The sequence below is a fragment of the Medicago truncatula genome, chromosome 3 (genome assembly GCF_003473485.1).
Source record: "Medicago truncatula cultivar Jemalong A17 chromosome 3, MtrunA17r5.0-ANR, whole genome shotgun sequence".
Lineage (NCBI taxonomy): Eukaryota > Viridiplantae > Streptophyta > Magnoliopsida > Fabales > Fabaceae > Medicago > Medicago truncatula.
In genome coordinates this window covers 50,323,730-50,340,912 of record NC_053044.1, presented here as the reverse complement: position 1 = coordinate 50,340,912, position 17,183 = coordinate 50,323,730, and the positions used below count along the sequence as shown (strand labels likewise).

Sequence of the window (17,183 nt, the reverse complement as noted above, 5' to 3'; positions counted from 1 at the left end):
TTTTAAGTTAATTTTAGTATTTTTTTTTAATGAAATGTATAGAATATTGTAAAAATCTTTCCAAGAAAAAAAGAATTTTTTAACAAAACATAAATTTAATATGAATTTTTAACCATAAAAAAATATAAAAGTTCATATTAAATTCATGTTTTTGTTAAAAAATTCTAAATTTTTTGGAAGAGATTTTTATAATATTATGAATTTTTCTGCAAAATTTTATTCAAAAATATGAATTTTACATGTGAGTTTACTTTAAAGGTGGGACCAAAAGTGAAAATGAAATTTTTTTGGGATTAAAAGTTGAAAGAAAATTTAAGAATGATTAAAACGAAAAGTTGATATATTTATAAGGATCAAAAATATATTTAACCCAATAACTTACATCAATTTTTGTTGATTTATTTTGGAGTACTATACCTATTGCATAATTTTATTTTATTTTTTGTCGGAATTCAAAGCTTTTGTATAAGCTGATTTTTGCTTCGAAGGGGAAGAAGAAAGAAAAGGGTTTTAGGTCAAGCTGAGAACAAAAGAACAGAAAAAATGGAAGACGGTGAGATAGAAGAAGGTTCAATCGCCATGGAAGAACAAAACGAACAAGCCTTTCCCAATTCCTCAGAAGATTCCAAATCGGACGAAGAATCACCCTACGAATTGCTTCAAAACAGTAAATCTTCCATTGAATCAATCATCTCCGATATCCTCTCCATCAAAAAAGAAGCTAAACCTAAACAACTCCTTCGTGATCTCGTTACTCAAATGTTCCTTCACTTCATCACTCTTCGTCAGGTACTTAGGGTGTATCCAATTTCACAATTCAACTAAAAAATTACTGTTTCGATGATTTTAATTTTTGTTTTCTTCTCAATTTTATAGGCGAATCGTTCGATTTTGATTGAGGAGGATCGGGTTAAAATGCAGACAGAACGCGCGAAGGCGCCGGTGGATTTTACGACTTTGCAGCTTCATAATTTGGTGTACGAGAAAAGTCATTATCTTAAAGCCATTAAGGCTTGTAAAGATTTTAAATCGAAGTATCCTGATATTGAACTTGTGCCTGAGGAAGAGTTTTTCCGAGATGCTCCGAAAGATATAAAGGATTTGGTTTTGTCGAAAGATAGTGCTCATAATTTGATGCTCAAGAGGCTCAATTTCGAGCTATATCAGGTGAATATAAGATATTCTGTTGCAAAACATTACCTTGAATATTTTTGGCATTTTGTAATTAGCTTAGAAGGAATGTGCATTGTACATAGGTCCTGTTTGGATAAACAACTTATTTGCAGCTTATAGCATAAGTGCTTATCATGATTAGCAATAAGTGCTTATCTATATGAAATTTCTATATCAAAAGATAAAATAGTTAAATTATTTTTGTATGAGCTATAAGCTGTTTTCATAAGCTATCTTGGAGAACTTTTGAAAATAACCTGAACATAACTTACGAACAATGCCATAAGCTGTTTTCATCAGCTCACCCAAACAGTCTCTCAAAATTTATGCCAGCAGATAAGCTCAAATAAACCAATCCAAGCAGGCCCATAGTATTTAAATTTCAAAGAGAATGTGATATTTGTGATATTGGCAAAAGTTTATATCGCATTTCTATACAACATGCTTTTGTCCTCACCAAAAGATTTGTATTGATAAGCCTGCTATTGTGTTAGGAAAGGATTGTAGGATAAATACAGGGTTGGCTTGTGTTAATCTATATTTTTCTAGACATGTACAAATTTATATCCAATCCAATGTTACTTGATAAGTTGATATTTTGTTCTAAAGTTAAAAGTGTGTGTTGTGTGACCTGTCGATCAAACTGAATGTGGTTTTATATCAGGTTGGTTTGGCTTTAAGTATGCTGGTTGTGCTATTTTGAAGTTTAAAATTTCTTACTCTCCTTCATTCATTCATTCATCTTTTAGAGTTGTATTGATAATCTGATTTCTAAGTTTTCATGCAAATTGCATTAAATATCCTTACAATTCTTCTTATATGCAAATTTGTACCAGCGTAAAGAGCTCTGCAAACATCATGCAAAACTGGAACTGCAAAAGAAAATCCTTTTGGAGACTATTGCGAACCGAAAGAAGTTCCTGACAAGTCTCCCTTCACATCTTAAGTCTCTTAAGAAAGCATCCTTGCCTGTACAAAACCAGCTAGGAATTACGCATACAAAGAAACTAAAGCAGCATCATTCAGCAGAGTTGCTTCCACCGGCTCTTTATGTGATTTACTCACAGCTATTGGCTCAGAAAGAGGCCTTTGCAGAACCTATTGATCTGGAGATTGTAGGAAGCCTGAAAGATGCTCAAGCTTTTGCTCGCAGTCAAGCCAACAAGGACACTGGTAAGTTATAGCTGATACATGAATTTTAACATTCTTTGGATATACTATATAGTTCTATTGCTGCTGGCAGTGTATATTCTGACACCGGATTATATTTATATAAACGGTGGATTCTAAACTGAGGGCTCTATTAAGTCCCTCGCCGGTGAACCAGTTAAAAAATACAATTAGATCAAATCTGTGGTCCATATTTGTTACAAATTAAAATGAGAACAACAAAAAATTTCCACACATAATCTTAATCCCACATCTCTCATATGCGTGATTGTGTTTGTAGGAGTACCGGACCTTAAATCTCTAAACCTATTTTCCATATGTGGGAAAGTCTGCTTTGAAATTAAGAAACCCTTGTCAAATTACTTCATCGTCTCATTGTAAATCAGTAATGCTCAAGTTCCCCTTCTTGAAATTTAAATAGATTCACGGCATTTGTTTCATGTGGGGTGATAGACGTTTGGCAAGTGTACCAAATACTATCGAAGTAGTAAAAATATCGTTCCCACAAGGACTGGTTTTAATCTCAATAATTCAATTACGTTGTAAGTTAGGATGTATAGAAGTTATTTTGTTTGCATAAAAGTAACGACAAAAAGTAAAGATTGATTTTAAGAATAGGAGAGAGATGAGTTTAGGTCTTTCGAATCATCTATGTTCCCCTAATTGGTATACTGCACCTATTCTTGTGAATGCTTTTCTAGTTCACGATAGTTAGCAAAATAGTCCTAATCAATCCCTTGAGTTGGGACCCTCTTCTAGGGTTACAGCCCCTAATTCCTTAGGTGTTCTAATAACCTTTGAAGGTTTAAGCACGTTAACCTAATATCACTAATAAAGGATTATCCATTTCTAGACCAACCATGTTTATTAGAACAATTCAATTAGGTCTAAGTTGAAAGCTAGGGTCAGTAGTCATTCGTTCTCACTAAATCATGTTTATATATAAAAAGCATTAAGAACAATTGAATTGAATAAAAACTAGATTGTCATTCACAATAAATAGAGTTTCACAGCAACATGTTTCAATTAGGGTTACAAAGATATTCTCAGACCTAACCTCTAATGGATTTAGCTACTCATAATGGTGTTTACAAATAACCTAATCATTAGAGGAATCAATACATACATGAGCAGGTAAAAGGATGAAGAAATCGCCCTCCTAGCCGTCTTGTAGTCTCAAAATCGCACTTTGCTCTTCTCAATTCGTCACCCTTGTCTTTGGAGTAGACTTCAGCTTAAATAGGCACAAAAATTCGCCTAAAATCGTGTCACGTTTTAAGTAAATCGTGACACGTTTTCTTCATAGTAACAAACAGCTGAATTAGGGTTTCATCAAATTGTGTCACATTTTTGCCATCGTGACACGTTTTTCCTTAACAGAGAGCATGTTTTTTGGTCTTCTAAAATCGTGTCACGTTTTTACCAAATCGTGACACGTTTTGCTTCTTTGCATTTTCTTCAGTTTTTCTGTTCTTTTTGCTGCATAAGTTGCCTTGTGAACTCCAAAATGTGATCAGTTTACACAGAAAATTACGTAATGACGAGATGTCATCATGGGGAACACTAGGTCTAGTGTGAAATGAAACATTTGGGGCTGTTTTTAATAGTAGTCTTGAAGCTTCGTCAGAAATTAAAAGCTTTTTTCTACTCAAAGTCTCTCTCTTTCCATCACGGACAAGCATAGTTCTTCCCGGTAGAGGAGAAGCATGAATAGAAAACTTCTGAGAAAATACAGATAATTTTTATAAAAAAAAAATCAATTAATGTTTGAAGGAAGTTTTAAGAAAGAAAACAAAAAGGAGGAACGAAAAGGTTTTTTTTATCAATGTTGATGGATTCAATTGCCATTTGGTTAACAAGATTGCAAGGTGAGAGAGAAAGAAACTGATGAAGAAAGAAGAGGCAGAATTATTGTGTGCAGCAGTGTAAATATTCTCATCTTTTCTTTTAATAAATATAGACCATTGGTTCAATCTGACGGTGATTTTTTTCTGCTTCACCGGTGAGGGACTTAATAGAGCCCTCACCCTAGAAGCCACCTATATATACATCATTTTTTATGATTTAACTTCAAACGAATGTATCACTCCAAAGGTATTATCCAGGGAGTTCGGGTATGCTCCATTTACTCCATTTAGGGTTTGGATGCAAGACATGTGGCAAAAAAATATCTAACGGTTGAGATTTTAAATTAAAAAACAAATATTTGTTTAATAAAAATACATAATAATAACAAACAAATCATGTTCCCTTCCCTCATATTGCAACAACCTTTTATTGTTTTTTAATTTAAAATCTCAACCGTTAGATATTTTTTTGCCACATGTCTTACATCCAAACCCTAAATGGAGTTTAGCCTAAATGGAGCATACCCGAACTCTTATGCAGGACATTGTTAGCTCTTGAAAGTTATAGATACTTGTAATGCTAAAATCAAGACAACAAGTTGTAGAAAGGAAGTCTATGCCTTCACTCTGTACGCAATCTTTCTATGCAAGCATTATGTGGCAATTTCTTGAGCATTTGAATATTTTAATACTGAATCTTAATTTTTTTTTCTTTGACTCAACTGAAAAAAAAAAATCAATATGATGTGATTTTATTTTTACCACTCAGGCATTTCCACTGTCATGGATAGCTCCAAATTGGAAGATGATGTTCATGATGATGAAGAAGATGGTCAGAGACGTAGAAAAAGGCCAAGGAGGGTAGAAGTCAAGGAGAGCCCTGACCAAGGGGGTATATTCAAAAGTCACCCACTTAAAATCATTATCAATGTGTATGAAGATGAGTCTTCTGATCCTAAGCCTGCGAAACTCATTACGCTAAGGTTTGAGTACGTGGTGAAGTTGAATACTGTATGTGTTGGAGTAGAAGGATCTAATGATGGTCCTGACAATGACATCTTGTGCAATTTATTCCCCAATGATACAGGACTCGAGCTTCCACACCAGGTTTGAGTGCTTTCATGTCATGGGCATCTTCATTTAGCTATCAGCATCTTTGATGTATTCTCCAACTCATTATTTATCTTCCATTTCTTTCATTTGAATGGTGATGCAGTCAGCTAAGCTCTTTGTTCAAAATGCTATGGCGTTCAATACTCAAAGAACTTCACGTCCTTACAAATGGGCTCAGCACCTGGCAGGAATTGATTTCTTGCCTGAGGTGTCTCCACTGCTCCCCGCTGACAACAGTGAAGCAGCCAAGAGTGAAGATGTTGTATCTGGTCTTACATTATATCGCCAACAGAACCGAGTACATACAGTTCTGCAGAGAATTCGCTCAAGGAGAAAAGCTCAGTTGGCTCTTCTGTGAGTCACGGCTCTAGCATGTTTTCAATATTAGAATTTTAGAATATCAAGGACCTTTTCATGATGTTCAACATACGATAATATGTAACTTGATCGACCTAAGATTTTCTATGGCCTTTGTTTTGGTTATGTTTTCATTACTGACATCTTAGTAATGTTTCTTCGTTTGCCTCCCTGTTCCGAATCATTTTAGTGTTTATGCTGCATGTTAGATTTTTTGTCCAGTTCATTTACAATAAATCCATTATATCTCCAAGAGTCCCTAGTTTATCTTGCTTATCGTTGTAGTTGGGCATGCTTAAGTTAAAATTTGTGGATTTTGGCTGGCTTACAGGGAACAGCTAGAATCTCTTACAAAACTTGAGTGGCCTCTTTTGTCCTGTAAAAGTGTTCCATGGGCTTTGCACACTCCCTTGTGCAAATTGGATGGCTGGTCACCTATAAGAGCCCTACCTGTGCCTAGTGAAGCTTCGTCTCCGGCTATCATAGATAAAGAGGAGCATGTTCAGGAATCAACGGATGTTGATGTGATTGAAAATTCTGGTGTCACAAAAGGAGAACTGGATAGTATGACGGAAGATGGCGAGCTTCCAACTTTGCTTCCAAAGAGGACTAAGTTTGATCACTCCAAGCAAGCTAGCTTAATTTCAAAAAGCATCATTCCTTCACTTAATAAAGTCAGGTCCCTGAGTTTCAAAAAAGGTGATGATAGTTCTGATTTCTTGCTGGATACTGATAGTGATTTTGATGAGCCTGCACAAGTAGAAAGTGAACATGAACATAGCGTATCTGATTACTGTGCCACAAAGTCTCTTTCGTGGATGGAATCTGGTGCGAAGGAATTTGTCCTTGTTCTTAGCAGAAAAACCAATGCAGATGAAAGAAATGTGAATCTAGAAGCCAAGGTAAAGAAGCATCCCTTTTTATCTACAAAATTTATTCAAGGATCTATTGGCATTTCCACCTAGATTTTATTTTTTTGACAGATCAAGATCAGTATGGAATATCCTCTAAGGCCTCCTCTTTTTGCATTGAGTTTTTGTGGTAGACCTTCTGGGGAGTACCATATTGAGAATGATGGATTGGAATGGTACAATGAACTTCGTGCAATAGAGGCGGAGGTAAGTACACAATGGTTCAAGATGTTACTCTAGTAAAATCATTAGACTGTATCTTGTGATATGATTTCTTCAAGGAATGGGTCTCGTATAATCACATGTTTTTTTGTTCTTGATGGGAGTCTGGAAGCCATTTTCCCCTTCACCATTATGTCCAAAGATAAAAAAGTTAAATAGAAGAGAAGAAAATCACCTAATATACCTGCATCATCACAAATGTTGTTGTTTCCTTGATTTCTCCAACTCACAGTACCTATTAATGTTTTCCTTTCTAAATTGTAGGTCAACTTACACATGCTAAAGACACTACCTGTTAATGAACATAATTACGTATTGGCTCATCAAGTGAGTTGCCTTGCCATGTTATTCGACTACTATTTAGATGACGGGTCATCATCAGAAAGGACAAATTGCACTACCTTGGTTGATGTTGGCTTATGCAAGCCTGTTAGTGGTGGGTTCTTGGGAAGATCTTTCAGAGGAAGGGATCACCGGAAGACGATCTCCTGGAAAGATACGAAATTTACTTCCAACTGACCCAAGCAGCGGTAGGTTCCCTGTTAGATCTTTCAGAGGAAAAGACCACAATACCGATGATATTCTGCGAGGACATTGAGTGCACTTCAAACTTCCCCTTGACTTCACATTTAAAAAGCTGGTCTGAGAAATTGCAGCTGCATGGATTTAAGTATGCTAGGAGGAATAAAAAAAGTAAAATTCCTAACGACCCTACCATGATGAAAACTACTGAGTAGCAGCGATTTTTATAGGTTCATTGTAATTTATTAATTTTACTTCAATACATCTTTCCGGGTACTGGTATTGTTTTTCACAAAAGATTCCATGATTGTGGTTTATAACACATGCAAGTTTAGACACATCATTGAATTTAGTCTTACAATTATGCTAGGATGTAATGTGGTTTTTTATATTTAAAATTCTTTACAATTGTAGTTTTTTCTTGAAAATACACCCCAATTGAGTTTCCACATTGATCTTTAGGATGTCAATCTTATTTAGTTTAACATTTGGATGAGCATTATCTAATCCAATTTTTCAGTCATTTGAGTTTATTATTTTTTTTGTTTATTTTAAAACATTTTATATATAAAGCCAAATATGATTTTTTGTTCTTATCAATTACCACATTTACTGTTTTTCTGAAGAGAACATTTTAGAAACCTACCAAACATTTGCGAATGCATTTTATTCATTAAAGAGAAGATAAAAATACAATTAATATTTTATTAATTTTTTTTGTCAAGTAGCCTAGTGACTAAAGCTCACACAATTTAACTGTGGAGTGTTCGGGGTTCGAACCTCGGCCTCTGCATATAAAATGCAATATCCCTATCAACTGAGCTAAGCTCACGCAGATTCATTTTAAATTTAAAAACTCAATTATGAATATCAGATAAATAACATACAATCAATTTCTCATATTCTCGTGTAATAAACATGACTCTTGTAATAAATAAATATTACTCTTGAATCATCATCTTTTATTCTCATGTAATAAATATTGCTCTTGAAATCATCATCTCCTATTCTCATGTAATTAACATGACTCTTGTATTAAATGTTACTCTTGGAATCATCAGCTTCAGTCACAAACACCACTACTAACAGATGCACGAACCACCAATAATATATATCTCACTCATTTTCCATATATTAAATATAACTATTTGAATCATGCACGTCCCATGAGAATAAATATTATATGTTATAAATTTAAATTGGTTCTAAATTTTAACTCCTCTTATATTTATGTATTATGTGCTCCCTCTGTTCTAAATCATGTCATTTTAATAAATTTTGTTTGTTTCAAATTATGTCATTTTACAGTAAGGAATCATTAGTGTATTTTTTTCTATTATGCCCCCTACTATTTATTACTTTATTTTTTCACAATTCTTTTAATTTATGTTTTCCATATTATTAATAAATGATATTTTTATAAAGCAACTCACAATTACTCTTTTCTATACAACATTAACTACATTTCTTAATCTATGTGAAATTTTTAAAGTGCCATATAATTTGAAACAAAGAAATTACTTCCGTCCCTATTTATCAGACCATTTTGGCAAAATCACGGGACTTAAGAAAGTTGATATTTGTATTAAATTCGTTTGTAATTACTATTGTTTTTACAATTTATTTTTAAAAAAGATAGTTAGTGTATGTTTTCAATATGCTATTTATTGCTTATTGAAAAAAAAATAATGTATCATAAACATGGGTATGTATGTAAAGAAATAATTAATGTAGTTGGAAATAGCAAAAAATTCTTATAAAAAGATTTTTTTTTTCCTTTCAAAAGGGTCTTGTAATTAAAGATGAATGTAATATCTATTACTCCCTCCATTCCTTTTCTTTTGATGTTTTATCCTTTTCTTTTGATGTTTTAGGTGATTGCACAAAAATTGTATGGTTTATACTAAAATACCCTTACTCCTTGATTTTTTTCTCTAAATTCTAATCTCCTTAGTTATTGGCACTCACCACACAAATTGCATTTATATTTAAACTTCCAATTTCCTCAAACTTATCACATGACTTTAAATTGAAGTGGGAGCTGTGCAATTTTTTTTTTCTTTCCATTATTTCCTTCCAGTTTTAAATAGTGCATGGGTAGTTGAAGTAATTCTTATTATTTCAGATTACTACTCCTCGGCTGTTGTACTCCTTCTAAATTTTTTAATCCATTTTTTAATTTAATTGTGATAAGTCAATAGTCCCAACTTTTTTAATTATTAAAGTGTGTTTTTCAACAAGGGTAAAAATGGATAAAAATATTAAAAATTCTAAAACATCAAAAAAATTTGTAATTTTTTATGGAAAAACATCGACATCATTAATTATTTATTTGTTCTATTGTTTGTATTCATCTACTCCCTCCGTCCTTAATTATAAGACCCTTTTGAGAAATTTTTTTGTCCCTTTTTATAAGACCCCTTTATTATTTCCAACTACATTAATTATTTCTTTACATACATGCCCCTATTTATTATACATCTTTTTCTTCAATCAACAATAAATAACATGTTGAAAATATAAACTAACCTTCTTTCTTAAAGGATAAAATTGTAAAAACAATAGTGATTACAAACAACTTTAATACAAATATCCTTTATCTTAATTCCCGTGATTTTGGCAAAAGGGTCTTATATATAGGGACGGAGGGAGTATTATTTTTCTATTTTCTTAGCTTTCTTTCTTCATTTAACACAAATGTGTAAAATAAAATACATTTTACGAGCACAAATTTATGTATGTATTACTAAAAATATTTGGGGCCCTTTATGCACGGATCTTGGGCGGTCGCTCATCCCAACCGTGCTCAGCGAACCACTGGTGATTATTTTTATTTTTTTTATCGGATGTTTCCGAAGGAACATTGGTGGTTAAATTAGATCTTACATCAACAAATATAAAGGCACCGATTGGCGGTCTCCCATCCCAACTGGGCCACTTTTTTTATTCCTTGCGTTTGATTTACTTGTTTAGATAATTGATAAATAACTTGTGAGTCATTGTTACATACTAATGAATAATCTATCAAATAGAAGTATGTACGCGATAATCAAACTGCACACTCTAACGGAAGACAATCTCCTGAAAAGGCATATGAAAAAGGCATTTTGCACACCCCTCAACGATCTCCTGGAAAAGTTCCCAACCAGATACTGATTTATCAAATAAAAATACCACAATAATTAGAAATTAGGATATAGTGTTGAAGGATGTTCATTACTTGTTACACCAATTCGATATTTGGCAAATGTAATATGTGATAAGCGTGAACTGTTGTAGTAATTTTTGTTATAATAAATTAATTGTAACTTACTGATTGCAATATAAAAACATCTGGTGCTGTATTCACGTGCAGAGTTTTTTATCATCATAAGATTTATGATTGGAGTTTATAACGTGATGTTAAATTTTTAGGCATATCAGTGAATTTAGTCATACAACTATATTAGAATGCAATGTGGATCTTATACTTAAAAACACGCGTTTGAGTTTTCGAAACAAAAAACAGATAAAGTTGTGTAGAATACATCAAAATGGTGGGACTCCCATGTATGCAAGAGTTTTAGTGCACCGCTATAGTAATATTTTATACATAAATCCAAATGTGATTTTTGCTCGGCAATGATCATGGAGTTATTGATATTTTTTCTGTAGGATAAAAAGGGGCCGGCCATCCCTTCAACAGAAACCGAAAAAAAAAAGAAAAAAAAAATGAAATAGCTAAAAGCCTTCAAATCAGTCAATAAAGCAAAAGAAGCAAAACGAGGAACAATTTCAATCAGACGAGTCATAATCCATTTGAAACCCAAATATTGCAAAAGAAATCAGCCAACTTATTTAACCTCCAGAAGAGATAGCGTTTGTGTACCATTGAGATACCAATGTTATATAACAAAGTTGGCTGATTCTTTTGGTCACCAAACCATAACAAGGTATTCAACATCAATAAATCTATATATTTTTTTTTAATAAACATCAATAAATCTATATTATCTTGTTCATTCCTAAACTGAACCAAAATATGTCATAATTATTGATATAGTTAATCGGTGTAGTGACTAAGGTCATGAACCTGACAATAAATTACTCAAAATCAAGAGGTTATGAATCTGATTTTATTATTGCTTGTGGACAAATTAAACGATTTACTTGATAGTAAAATATGTGGATAACCATTGGTCCAAATTCATGGATAATGCATTAAATAGAAGTACGTACACATATTTTACTCACGGAATCAAATCCAGTGAAGGTGTTCTGCACAAGATTGTCTAATCAATGGTGGCATGATTTTGGACGCAAACTGAAACATATTTTCACGCTACTGTGCATATCCTCCCTAACTATGCAAACTGTTAGCAAGATATCAAAGTTTTCAAGTGCTAATCTAAACTACAAAAGCCTCAATCTACAGAAAAACATGTATTTATGTGTATTTACAAAATGTTTTTAACTGCGGAATCATAATCCAATCTTCAATCTACCATGGACCAGTTTGTGTTCTTCTTAAGCATTTTCTCTTGACTTCTCGTTGCAAATTCATCATTTCTTTAACCTGCAATATCAGCAAGTGCTAGACAATTTAATACTAAGGTGGCATCAATTCCTAAATTAAGAATGTGATATGGTCCAAAAATATGTTTCAACAGAATGCAGATATGTAGGACGCTAAAACCATTGACTCATGATATCTTGACCTGACTTGGAACTTACTGCACATGTTTTGGAACAAGTGTAAATGGTCCAAAAGTATGTTTAAACAGTACGAAGATGCCAAAACATTCATAAAAATATAGTAGACATCACATGCTAGCTCATAATCACTCCTACTGTTCTCATATTGAGAATACAAAATTGTGAGCCTAACATGCTAATATGACGAAACAATTAGAATTGTAACAGTTAGCTACAGATATGCAAAAAGCAATACAAAAGAGAATACTCAAAATTGTGATTTCATGAGAAGGGAAACCCTAGACTAGTTCTGGAAATTCAGAAAGCCTTAATTCACATTTCCAGCTACAACTAACAGAAAGAAATGTAACCAAAATTTATATGAGAAAAGCAATCTCAACCAGAAATGGGTTAATAGTAATGCCAATTTTGCTTTTGAGCATAAGGAACTAATTTATATGGTTTGAAATCAATGAGCTAAAAGAATCATCTGCACAAAGGTTGGATTGATATTCTTTCTCTTTTGTAACTTTTCAAGTGGGTTTCAGTTTGGTAAACATGATGTTATATCAAAACATATGCAAACATTAACTAGTGCCCTTAGGCATTAAAAATATATCAAAACATAAATGCGTAAGGAATTAAAAATATGATTAGTATTATTAATTGAAAACTGTAGCTTTTGAAATTAGTAATGCAAGAAAACTTGCTATATACTGATTCATTAAGGGCACTAGTAAGTGAGACCCTTGAACATATTTCTCACTAGCTTTATGCAAAATGACCATCAAATCATTCTACAACCATCAAGTGAATACAAGACAGAAGATAGAAAATGCCATGAGACAAAGGCTCAGTACTAGAGAAAAGCACTTACTACATTCTCGCAGAATATACAGAGATTGGTATTTAATCAAATAAAAAATTAATAAATAAATTTATTTTAATATTTGATGGCATGTGATAATCAAGAGGAAAGCCTAAATTAGGCATTAGTTCATGCAGGTATATTATTGAATCACCACATAGCACCAAACCAACCGTTCAAAATTTGAACATGACAAGCACACAAAATTGCGTCGATTGGCATAGCTTGTGACCAAATGCCATCTTCACAATAACCTTTGTCAAACCCTCTATTGCTCTTAGTGGAGGGCTGACTAATTAGCATGTTATATGAATGAAGCTATTCATGACTTCTTAACCGATTAGTCACAAAACAGGGCACAAGAACACCACTGTGGTACTATGTGTTCTAGTAAAACTAGTGACTTGTACAGTTAAGGTAAATTTAAATGCACGCAATGACTTAAAACCAAAAATGAGTGATTTCCGATGATTTTTGTGAAAGCTGAACTTACTTGATTTTTCTGAAGTTCCATGATTTCTTCCTGCAGTGTTCAAAATAATGGTCAATTAGGGAATGTTTTGATATAAGTGACCTTAAGCCGCAAATTCATGTACAAATGAAAGCCTGCATCTGGCTGTGAAATGCGGAATAGCCATAATTACCTGCTTTTTCTGAAGTTCTTCATTCTCTTCTTTTAACTTTGCGACTTCTGCTTCCAATTCCATGGTATAAGCCTGTAATAAATGAAAATAAAAATGTGATCAGAACTTACAGCATATATCTTAATACATTTTTACAAAATTTCAAAACTGCACTTCATTCCCATGTCATGTTCCCACCAAAACCCATTACTATATGCTTTTGTGGATTTGATGATTATCCAACCGCAGTTAAGTTCCCCAGTCAGTTGCACCATTACCTTGTTAAAACCTGAATCCTTACAAATTGTCATGACTGTAACTTCCCAAAAATCTTTCACCTTTCATCAGGTCAGATCGCTATCATATTACCATTCTGCTGCACATATACAGCATGTTCACAGAGGATAAAAGCAGAATGTCAATGGCTGAGCAGTATTCCTTGTACTATAATCATAACATGACTAAAATCACCAACACAGTCTTTTGGTTTTTGAATTGATTACATATTCACATATGTTACCAAACCCTATTAATAGTGAAGTATCTATTATATTTTCACAATTAAGAGGAACTCTTCTCACCTTTCTGTTACTAGAAGGTAAAATCTACAGTCTGCACTGACTGAATTTCGATTGTTTCGCTCAGACCAGTACATGGAGAATGCAAGTTACAAATTTAAGTGACTAACAAGCACGGCCTGTCATCAATTTTTGATCTAGACTCTTTGTATATCGAGAGGAGTAGACATATGTAAGGGAACAAATACTAGGAAAAAATAGTCGTACAAATTAGTATTCTTGAATCCATGTAAGTGTTCATTTGAACAAGTTAAAGAACTTTGATTGCTAAATTTAGATCAATAATCAAATCACAACAACAAGAAAGTAAGTCAAAAAAATTACCTGCTTGCGAGCGCGGGATCTAGCAGCTGACTCCCTATTCTTGATCATTCTTCTCTGCCTCCTCTCAATTACCTTCTCCACAGCTCCATTACCTTTCCTCCCTCGCATACCACCATTAAAAACATAAGGAACCGGCGAAACAGAAGAAGTATCACCGTTACTCTTTCCCATTTTATCACTAGATATCTGGTTAGCCGGTGAGACAGCACCGATTTGAACAGCCCCTGGTGCCAAACCAACCATTCCAATCCCTCCACCTTGCACAAGATTACCATTCATTCCATGATCAGGAGAAAGCCCTACAATTCCACCTCTCATTCCTTGATTATTAGACAAAGGCATCTGAGTTGCATAGTTCAAACCAGGTTGCTTTGGAAATATTTGCTGCTGCTGCTGCTGCTGTTGAAGTTGCTGAAGTTGTTGATTCTGATGTTGTTGCTGAGCCTGAGACTGTGAATTCTGCATCTGTTGTTGCTGATTTGTTGATCTAATCCCATTAACATTCAAAGGCAAATTAGTAGGACTTTGAAGACCAACAAGTGGATCATCATTACCATTAATTCTATTACCATTCCCCATAAAGCCAGCAACTTTATTCATCTGCTGAGCCTGAAAAGCCAAACCCAAATTACCATTATTTCCAACATTACCAAGATCAAGAAAAACACCATCATTTGGCTTAGCATCTTCTCTAACAACACCAGCTCTAACCAAAAATTCTTCCAAAGTCATCTCCCCCAAAGTTGGTTGTCTCTGAGTCATTGGTGCAGCCAAATTAGGACCACCATAATCCTTAGAAATATCCTTCCAAACCTCATCAACCGTTTTCTGACTAAGAGTTCGCGGCAGCGTCAACGAACCTTGTCTTTGCAAATGATTACTAATAGCTTCTTCACCACCCATTGTTTGAACCTCTTCAGCACTCCAAATATTCTTCAACAATTCATCCATGTTCATTGACCCAAAATCTTTTCCAGAACCCCCCATACTGTTCATAAATTCATCAACAGTCAGCGAATACACTGACGGTTGCCTCGTCAGCGGAAAATTCCCCGCCGCTATCCTCCCACCTCCGTTGCCGGAGGCTCCTGGATCATTCCCAAAACCCTTGAAATTCATTCTTCTAATCACTTCCAATTTTCTTCAAATCTGAAGTAAAACACAACCATAACCTCATCTAAATCACAAATCTGAATCCCCCAATTCTCAAATTTCAAACATAAGCATAAAATTTCACGAAAAAAAAATATTTACATCTAAGTGATTTTATTTTTCTTCTTAAAAAAGAACAACAACAAAAAATTGCTGAGCTAAGGAGTGTAATTTAAACTAAACGTGCATTTTGTTGTTTTAAGGTAAAAACATAAATTGGTGTAGTGTTTGTGTTTGTACAACGTTGTAACAAGAGTCTCGAGATTCTGTAATTAAAAATAGACCAAAATTTCAACGCTAGTGCAAAATATCTTTCTCGAGAAAATCTAGTGTTTATGTAAGAGAAGTTCACACAACACTGATGTGTGTATTTTTGGTAAGGAATAAAATCAGAATATAAGAATTGAAGAACGAAAATGGAAAGAAAGAAAGAAAAAGAGATTAGGGGAAAACAAACAAAGAGAAGAGAAATCTGGAGAAAGAAAAAGAGATTAAAGAGAGTGTACAAAATATACATACCTGTGATATTAGTATTATTTATTTTTTATTATTTGAATTTGTGGTGATACCTGATTTGGTATGTTTTTGGGAAAGTTTTTGTGTGGTGGTGGATTTGGTTTGGCTGCGTTCCTTCTTCCTTGGTTTCAACACCTCTGCTTAATGTGACAAGTGTCCTAATGTCTCTTCACACTTTCTGCTTTCTCTTTTTTCATTCACTTTTCTATTTCTATTTCAACACAATTTGGTTTGGACCACATTTTTTTATACCATAATACTCATAGTTTTAATATTATTAGAATTAACTGGAACTAAATAAACTATGTTATGGTCCCCTAACAAAAAATAAATAATCTATGCTATGGTTGTCATTGTGATTTTAACTTGTTTACAAATGGTGGTTCACTTTTGAGAAATGCTTATCTATATTAAAATGTTGACAAAATAAATAATGTAATGTATATAAGTATGTTTCGTGTCTATGTTCATTCTTAAGTTTTTACCGAGGATGAGAATTAAATTAAAAAAAAAAAAAACTCTTAAGAGGTTTAAATTTTGTATGATTTTGCTCATGTGAAAAAGGAAGAAGAAATTAAGGATATATATATATATATATATATATATATATATATATATATATATATATATATATATAATATGAAAAATTAGGAGAAAAAGGCATAATAATGGAGGTTGCATACTGCCGACCAGGGTACGTGTACCAATGAAAAGAGGTTGGAAGTTGGAAGGGGTATGATGTGACAGCAACCAATAATATTGTGCTTTCTGTTAGAATCGTAGCCGTACACGTTTCTCCTAAAGTTATGGTCAGCAATTCATGCTTTCTTTAGATAAACAATTTTTCTTCTTTACAAAAATTCGAATATGCTCTCCTCTATTTTTTTAGACCAACTCTCTTCTTCAAACACTAAAATCTTCTACTCAACAATGCTTAGACGAAACGAGGTACTTTTTAGTTTTAATCAAGGTTTTGAGTGATTAGTTTTGCAGTTGCGCGAAAAGAATATTTAATTTACTAAAAAAAACCAAAATTTTCTTCTCGTCAATGTAGTTCATATGATAAATATTTAAAAGAATATTTAACATAATAAAACGAATAATTACACTATTTTTTAATAAAACTTATCTAT

The 17,183-nt window shown here is 33.3% G+C and overlaps 2 protein-coding genes across 8 annotated transcripts; one reads left to right on the top strand and one right to left on the bottom strand.

Moving 5' to 3' along the window:
* Positions 1 to 437: 437 nt before the first annotated feature.
* On the top strand, positions 438 to 7,764 carry LOC11433389 (THO complex subunit 5A). Its single transcript, XM_003603002.4, has 8 exons — positions 438 to 789; positions 877 to 1,167; positions 2,010 to 2,346; positions 4,960 to 5,297; positions 5,407 to 5,657; positions 5,992 to 6,562; positions 6,644 to 6,778; positions 7,058 to 7,764. Exons 1-8 carry the CDS (start codon positions 544 to 546, stop codon positions 7,310 to 7,312), a joined length of 2,424 nt encoding a protein of 807 aa, XP_003603050.1. The 5' UTR covers positions 438 to 543; the 3' UTR covers positions 7,313 to 7,764.
* Positions 7,765 to 11,478: 3,714 nt separating this feature from the next.
* LOC11435200 (bZIP transcription factor 46) lies at positions 11,479 to 16,264 on the bottom strand. Of its 7 annotated transcripts, none has more exons than XM_024779403.2 (5): positions 16,054 to 16,264; positions 14,383 to 15,531; positions 13,502 to 13,573; positions 13,351 to 13,380; positions 11,479 to 11,870 (listed from the first exon to the last, which is right to left on the bottom strand). In XM_024779403.2, exons 2-5 carry the CDS (start codon positions 15,499 to 15,501, stop codon positions 11,796 to 11,798), a joined length of 1,296 nt encoding a protein of 431 aa, XP_024635171.1. In that variant the 5' UTR covers positions 15,502 to 15,531; positions 16,054 to 16,264; the 3' UTR covers positions 11,479 to 11,795. The 7 variants fall into 7 exon arrangements, 3 of the variants coding, with proteins under 3 accessions (XP_024635171.1, XP_024635172.1, XP_003603049.1); XM_024779404.2 differs by having other exon boundaries at positions 16,104 to 16,264; XM_003603001.4 differs by lacking the exon at positions 16,054 to 16,264 and having other exon boundaries at positions 14,383 to 16,031.
* Positions 16,265 to 17,183: the final 919 nt, after the last annotated feature.